The 8,192-nt window shown below is 45.9% G+C and overlaps 1 protein-coding gene across 5 annotated transcripts in view; it reads left to right on the top strand.

Annotated features, from left to right (window-relative positions):
• The window catches only part of rgs19 (regulator of G protein signaling 19), a 33,123-nt gene that overhangs the window by 19,559 nt on the left and 5,372 nt on the right, over nt 1–8,192 (top strand). For 4 of the 5 annotated variants that reach the window (XM_020052052.2, XM_010897151.3, XM_010897154.4 and 1 more), the window contains 2 exons: nt 5,275–5,417; nt 7,394–7,474. In XM_020052052.2, coding sequence (XP_019907611.1) covers nt 5,275–5,417; nt 7,394–7,474 — 224 coding nt within the window. The remainder of the gene's footprint in view (nt 1–5,274; nt 5,418–7,393; nt 7,475–8,192) is intronic. The other variant, XM_010897152.4, reaches the window with a different exon arrangement.

The raw sequence follows: 8,192 nt of genomic DNA, 5'->3' as shown, positions 1-8,192 counted from the left end.
GTCCTAGGTCTCTTGGACATTCTCCTATGTCCTAGGTCTCTTGGACATTCTCCTATGTCCTAGGTCTCTTGGACATTCTCCTATGTCCTAGGTCTCTTGGACATTCTCCTATGTCCTAGGTCTCTTGGACATTCTCCTATGTCCTAGGTCTCTTGGACATTCTCCTATGTCCTAGGTCTCTTGGACATTCTCCTATGTCCTAGGTCTCTTGGACATTCTCCTATGTCCTAGGTCTCTTGGACATTCTCCTATGTCCTAGGTCTCTTGGACATTCTCCTATGTCCTAGGTCTCTTGGACATTCTCCTATGTCCTAGGTCTCTTGGACATTCTCCTATGTCCTAGGTCTCTTGGACATTCTCCTATGTCCTAGGTCTCTTGGACATTCTCCTATGTCCTAGGTCTCTTGGACATTCTCCTATGTCCTAGGTCTCTTGGACATTCTCCTATGTCCTAGGTCTCTTGGACATTCTCCTATGTCCTAGGTCTATTGCAGGTGGTTTTCTTCCAGGATTTCTCCATACTCTGTTGCATCCATTTGCTCTTTATCTTCAGAGGCTTCGCCTAACATAGGTCTATCCCATGTTCCCCCGTTTGGTCTCAGAGTGTCCAACATGCCTTCAGGCAAAATCTAGCCCGGGATTTAATCTGAGCTTTGTTTCAACAATGGCTTTCTTTTTGCCACTCCCCTATGACTGCTACTTTTCTGAATCACCCAGGCTGTAGCTGCGGTGTGCGCACTGTCTCCCGGCTCGGCGGCGGTAGTGTCCCACTCCTTTAGAGTTGCCACTGGCCTCTTGGTGGCCTTACTGACCAGTGCCCCTCTTGACCGGACACTCCGTTCTTGAGGACGTCTTGTTCTAGACCTCCCGAAGGCAGGTGGATTTGATCTCTGTCATGTAAGGTGCGAAGCGCCTCAATTGCACACAGATGAACTCCATTCAACTAATTGCATGACTTGTAAAGACAACTGGTGGCATGAAAGCTCGTTAAGGTGCGTTATAGGTTTGGTCATACACTTGTACATCTTGTACATTATCTTGTACACTATCAAGTTCACTATCTAGTACACTATGTGCCATTTAGGAGTCTGTGGATCTCTGTCCTGACTGAGCGGAGTAGGTTTGGTCATCAGAAATATTCCAATATATATTTTATTGTAATTGCTCGACTTTAGAACACATTCCATTCACAATGTGATGGTAGACTCTGTGACTGGATGTGTCGGCTAACTGCTCCTCATCCAACCCCCCTGACTTCTGACTGCAGCTCATCGGACTGAACAGGGATTCCTGGTGCACAGCCAGATACCACTTATGGAAATGAAGAGAAAAGGAGTGAGGCAGGGAGGGGAGGACGAACTCTCTCTGTGTGTCTGTTTGTTTTGTCAGTGTGTGTAAAACGTGCGGTCACTGAGTTGGACAGCTTGGCCGGATCTGTGAGGTCCTCCCTCTATTTTTATCTCTCTCTCTCTCTGGTCAGGCAGATAAACTAGCCTTCCTCTCTCCGTATCTGTTTCTCCTCTTTATCGAGGTGTCTCCCCTCCGTTCTCTCTCTTTCACCCTCTCCACTCCCTTTCCCCCCTCTCCCTCTCACCCCCCCCCCCCCCCCCCCCCTCCACTACACTTCCCAGAGCAGGGGAAAAAGAGCAGCCTTGGGCCCCCGCTCAGACAATTGACCCCTGTAGCTGAAAATAGATTGGCCCAGACAGACGTGAAAGAGAGAGGTGAATACACAGGCCTGTCAGGCTGATGAACGGGGCGCTGCTGACCCAAGAAGTCTGAGGAACACCTCCGGCCGTGGCTGAAGGGGAGGCGGCGGCACACATCTTGTAAGGGTTATCTAATGGGAGGTGCGTCCCAAACCCCCTCATAGAGGGCACTCTGTTTAAACCAGGAGCCCTCGTGGATAGTGTGCCGTTTGGGCTGACTGGACGTGGGTCATGGGAGGCAGGATTTGTTTGAAAAAAACTGAAGAGATTAAAAAGGCACCCAGTATTAGGCCATGTCCCCCTGAACAGCTGCTGGGCAAAGCTCCTGGTACAGGGAGGGAGGGAGACATACTGGGGAGGGGGACAGAGAGGGGGGCAGTTGGGGAATCTGGATCCAGACGGACGGGCCTGCAGGTCAGAGAGGGTCTCTGGTTCCGGATGGACGGGCCTGCAGGTCAGAGTGGGTCTCTGGTTCCGGATGGACGGGCCTGCAGGTCAGAGTGGGTCTCTAGATCCAGACGGGCCGGCAGGTCAGAGTGGGTCTCTGGACCGACTACCCAGCACCAGCTTGATAGCGAGAACCAAAGGCCTCAGGACCTTTAGCGCCCCCTAAGTGGGGTTTAGGGTTGCTGAGGATGTGTCCTGGTCCTAGAAAAATGCCCAAAACTCTCCCACATTCTCCTTTTAGGAGATGGTTTTACAGCAGCGTATGGATAGTGACACTTCCTCTGAAACAGGACCTTTGCCTCAGAAAAACTTCCTCTTTTAAATAATGGTCTCACGCACTTCCCTTTAACGTTACATTAAGACACACAACACAGACACTCAACACAGGCACACAACACAGACACACAACATAGACACACAACATAGACACACAACATAGACACACAACACAGGCACACAACACAGACACACAACACATACACAACATAGACACACAACACAGACACACAACACAGGCACACAACACAGACACAACATAGACACACAACACAGACACACAACACATACACAACATAGACACACAACACAGACACACAACACAGGCACACAACACAGACACATAACATAGACACACAACATAAACACAACACAGACACAACATAGACACACAACACTGACACACAACATAGACACACAACATAGACACACAACACAGACACACAACTTAAACACAACACAGACACAACATAGACACACAACATAGACACACAACATAGGCACACAACATAGACACACAACACAGACACACAACACGATTCCATCTCTCACAGTTGAGGAGTACCTATGATAAAAATTACAGACTTCTACATGCTTTGTAAGTAGGAAAACCTGCAAAATCGGCCGTGTATCAAATACTTGTCCTCCCCACTGTAGTTCTGCTCTGTTCTGTTCTATATAGTTGTGCCCTGTCCTATATAGTTCTGTTCTGCTCTTTTCTGTTCTATGTAGTTCTGCTCTGTTTTGTTCTATATAGTTCTGTTATCCTCTATATCATTCTGTTCTATATCGTTCTGTTCTGCTCTGCTCTGTTCTATATAGTTTTGATCTGCTCTATATAGTTCTGTTCTTTTCTATGTAGTTGTGTTCTGCTCTGTTCTGTTCTATATAGTTCTGTTCTATGTAGTTCTGTTCTATATAATGTTGTTCTGCTCTGTTCATTACTAGCACTTATCAATATACATCTTCTTGTCTTGTCATTCTTTCCTCTACTCAGTTCAGGTCATTAGGCAACAGAATACCTTACAATACCTTTCTCTCTGTCTCTCTCTCCATCCCATTTCCTCCTCTTTATCTCTCTCTGTCTCTGTCTGTCTCTCTCTCCATCCCATTTCCTCCTCTTTCTCTCTCTGTCTCTGTCCCCTTTCCTCTTCTTTGTCTCTGTCTCTCGTCCCTTTTTCCTCCTCTCTGTCTCTCTATGTTTCTTTCCCTTTGTCCATGTCTTCCTCTCTATCCCTAGGATTCATAAACCACCACCGAAACAACATATAAAAACATGCACACTACGAGAAAGGTGGGGATGGCTGCTGCTCTCTGTCCCGCCAGCCTGACCAGCTGGGACAAATTGAATTGTATAAGAATCAAGGCCCCAGCGTTAAATGTGATTGGTTTGGCAGGCAGACATTATGTGAGGACATGTGGTCACTCTGACTCCAGTTGGAGTAGATGATAGAAAAGGAAGCCAGGCTATGTTGGAATGGACGGTGGTGGCTACAAAGAGAAGCCAGGCTATGTTGGAATGGACGGTGGTGGTTACAAAGAGAAGCCAGGCTATGTTGGAATGGATGGTGGTGGTTACCTAGGGCAACCAGGCTATGTTGGAATGGACGAGATGGTTACATATGGCAACCAGGCTATGTTGGAATGGACGGTAGTGGTTACATTGGGCAACCAGGCTATGTTGGAATGGACAGTGGTGGTTACAAAGGGCAACCAGGCTATGTTGGAATGGACGGTGTTTCTACAAACTGCAGCCAGGCTTGTTGTCCTTGTGGATGTGCATGTGTAGTGGGCTTGAATTGTGTGCATGTGCACGTATGTTTGTGTTTGTGTGAGATCACAGCACAATCACATGACACATCACATTGCTCAGCATCATTCCCCTCTCCTTCTTTCACTTCCTCCCTCAAGGGTATCTAGTCAATCTTTCCTCCCCCTCTCCCTTTGTATCCTCCTCTCCATCCCTCTCTCCAAGTTTCTCTCTCTCTTTCAATCCTCTTGTTTGTCACTCCTTTCTCTCTCTCTCTCCCTCTACTCTATATCCTCTATAACTATCGCTCTTTCATTTGAATTATTTTGTCAAAGTTCATCATCCAGGACATGTCTTAACATACCAGCAGGATGTGTTTATATGTGATGTCTGGACGTGTCTTTATGTAACGTCAGGACGTGTCTTTATGTAACGACAGGACTTGTCTTTATGTAATGACAGGACGTGTCTTTATCTAACGTCAGGACGTGTCTTTATGTAACGACAGGACGTGTCTTTATGTAATGACTGGACGTGTCTTTATGTAATGACAGGACGTGTCTTTATGTAACGTAAGGACGTGTCTTTATGTAACGTAAGGACGTGTCTTTATGTAATGACAGGACGTCTCTTTATGTAACGTCAGGACGTGTCTACATGTAATGTCAGGATGTGCTATTTATGTGACGTCAGGACTTTTCTTTATGTAACGATAGGACGTGTCTTAACATGATGTCAGGATGCTTGTTAGCGTAAGGCCAGCCAGTTAGTCAGTCTGCCAGTTAACCAGCTAACCAGACAGCCAGTCAGTCAGGCAGTGAGAGCTGAGGTTTGAATGTACTGACATTGTTTGCGCTCTGCCTCCATGTACCAATGACCTCTATCTGTACCATGCGTGTTCATATCCACACACATGCCTGTGTGTCTGTGTGTGTGTGTGTGTGTGTGTGTGTGTGTGTGTAAGTGTGTGTACGCTTCTGTGTGTGTCTGTGTGTATGCATGTGGGTGTACATGTGTATACTTGTGTGTGTGCTAGTGTGTGCGTGTCGTCCCACGTCCACTCATGTCTATTGTAATCTCCGTCTCCCCCAGTACACAGGGCCCGTCCCAGCAGGCGGCGAGTCTCCGATGGCGGTCAGCGAGGTGTCGCCGGGGCGACCCGGGTCGACCCAGCCCACCTCACAGAGACCTAACACATGCTGCTTCTGCTGGTGCTGCTGCTGTAGCTGCTCATGGTATGCCCCCCCCCCCTCCCCCCCCTCGCTATCACAGAACACATTGTACATCCCAGTTGTTTTTACTCCGTTGTTTTTTGTCAGGTAGCATGACAAGTCCACACTGATCTTTATCGTAGTGAGCGTAGGGTGATGGGATAGTTTCAGGATATTACATTTATTCTGACCCTGATGCGCACGCGTGACATGTGAACAGCTACAGCATGCATGCTGGTACAGCAACCAATCAAAGGCGGTTGGGCATGTCGTGTTTTGATTTTACATAATTAAAGAGCTGCAAGACGTGGAACAGCACTTCTGAAATGTTATGAAGCGGACTTAAACATTGGCGGGTCCCCGCGTTGACCATAAGATTTATCTGACTTGGGGTTAAGTTTAGAGTTAGGTTTAGATTTAGGTGTAGAATTTAGAATTAAGGTTATTATTAAGTTTAGGCATTTAAGGTTTTGGGTCCTCACTTCAGTAGTAAAACCAACTGGTGTGTTTGTGTGTGTGTATATACACTTACCTAAAGGATTATTAGGAACACCTGTTCAATTTCTCATTAATGCAATCTAATCAACCAATCACATGGCAGTTGCTTCAATACATTTAGGGGTGTGGTCCTGGTCAAGACAATCTCCTGAACTCCAAACTGAATGTCAGAATGGGAAAGAAAGGTGATTTAAGCATTTTTGAGCGTGGCATGGTTGTTGGTGCCAGACGGGCCAGTCTGAGTATTTCACAATCTACTCAGTTACTGGGATTTTCACGCACAACCATTTCTAGGGTTTACAAAGAATGGTGTGAAAAGGGAAAAACATCCAGTATGCGGCAGTCCTGTGGGCGAAAATGCCTTGTTGATGCTAGAGGTCAGAGGAGAATGGGCCGACTGATTCAAGCTGATAGAAAGCAACTTTGACTGAAATAACCACTCGTTACAACCGAGGTATGCAGCAAAGCATTTGTGAAGGCACAACACGCACAACCTTGAGGCGGATGAGCTACAACAGCAGAAGACCCCACCGGGTACCACTCATCTCTACTACAAATAGGAAAAAGAGTCTACAATTGGCACAAGCTCACCAAAATTGGACAGTAGAAGACTGGAAGAATGTTGCCTGGTCTGATGAGTCTCGATTTCTGTTGAGATATTCAGATGGTAGAGTCAGAATTTGGCGTAAACAGAATGAGAACATGGATCCATCATGCTTTGTTACCACTGTGCAGGCTGGTGGTGGTGGTGTAATGGTGTGGGGGATGTTTTCTTGGCACACTTTAGGCCCCTTAGTGCCAATTGGGCATCGTTTAAATGTCACGGCCTACCTGAGCATTGTTTCTGACCATGTCCATCCCTTTATGACCACCATGTACCCATCCTCTGATGGCTACTTCCAGCAGGATAATGCACCATGTCACAAAGCTCGAATCATTTCAAACTGGTTTGTTGAACATAACAATGAGTTCACTGTACTGAAATGGACCCCACAGTCACCAGATCTCAACCCAATAGAGCATCTTTGGGATGTGGTGGAACGGGAGCTTTGTGCCCTGGATGTGCATCCCACAAATCTCCATCAACTGCAAGATGCTATCCTATCAATATGGGCCAACATTTCTAAAGAATGCTTTCAGCACCTTGTTGAATCAATGCCACGTAGAATTAAGGCAGTTCTGAAGGCGAAAGGGGGTCAAACACAGTATTAGTATGGTGTTCCTAATAATCCTTTAGGTGAGTGTATATATAAGTACTGTGTGTGTATATAATTATTGTGTGTGTGTGTGTGTGTGTATATATATAAGTACTGTGTTTGTGTGTGTGTGTATATATAAGTATTGTGTGTGTGTATATATATATAAGTACTGTGTGTGTGTGTGTGTGTGTGTGTGTGTGTATATATATATAAGTACTGTGTATGTGTGTGTATATATATAAGTATTGTGTGTGTGTGTGTGTGTATATATAAGTACTGTGATGTAGTTTCACCACCTTGCAGTCTCACTGTTAGGAATGAAGAGGACCGAAGCAGAAAGTCTCTGGAGACACGGATGGAGACCATACCAAACTGTGAAGCTTGGTGAGGCCACACACACTCTCTCACACACACAGTCACAAACACACGCTCACACACAACACAACCACCGTTCAAAAGTTTGGGGTCACCTAGCAATGTCCTTGTTTTTGAAAGAAAAGCACATTTTCTGTCCATGAAATAACATCAGAAATACAGTGTAAACACTGTTAATGTTACTGTAAATTACTAATGTTAATTTACACTGTTAATGTTACTGTAAATTATTTTTCATGCAATGTCTACATTGGTGTACAGAGGCTCATTATCAGCAACCATCACTCCTGTGTTCCAGTGGCACGTTGTGTTTGCAGTCCAAGTTTATCATTTTAAAAGGGTAATTGATCATTAGAAAACCATTTTGCGGTTATGTTAGCACAACTGAAAACTGTTATTCCATGCGAGAAATTGCCAAGAAACTGAAGATCTCGCACAACGATGTGTAGTACTCCTTTCAGAGAACAGCACAAACTGGCCCTAATCAGAACAGAAAGAGGAGTGGGAGGCCCTGGTGCACAACTGAGCAAGACCACAACTGAGCACAGGTCCTCAACTGGCAGCTCCATTACATAGTACTGGTTAAACATCAGTCACAAAGGCAACTCTGGGATGCTGGGCTTCTAGGCAGAGTGTGTCCTCTGTCCAGTGTCAGGGTTCTTTTGGCCAACCCTACAAGGCCAGCATCTCTGTGTTGCCCCTTCACTGCTGAAGTTGAGACTGGTGT

This window comes from Esox lucius, chromosome 12 (genome assembly GCF_011004845.1).
Source record: "Esox lucius isolate fEsoLuc1 chromosome 12, fEsoLuc1.pri, whole genome shotgun sequence".
Classification (NCBI taxonomy): domain Eukaryota; kingdom Metazoa; phylum Chordata; class Actinopteri; order Esociformes; family Esocidae; genus Esox; species Esox lucius.
The sequence above is the reverse complement of the archived record's forward strand: the minus strand, read 5'-3'. Positions and strand labels throughout refer to the sequence as shown.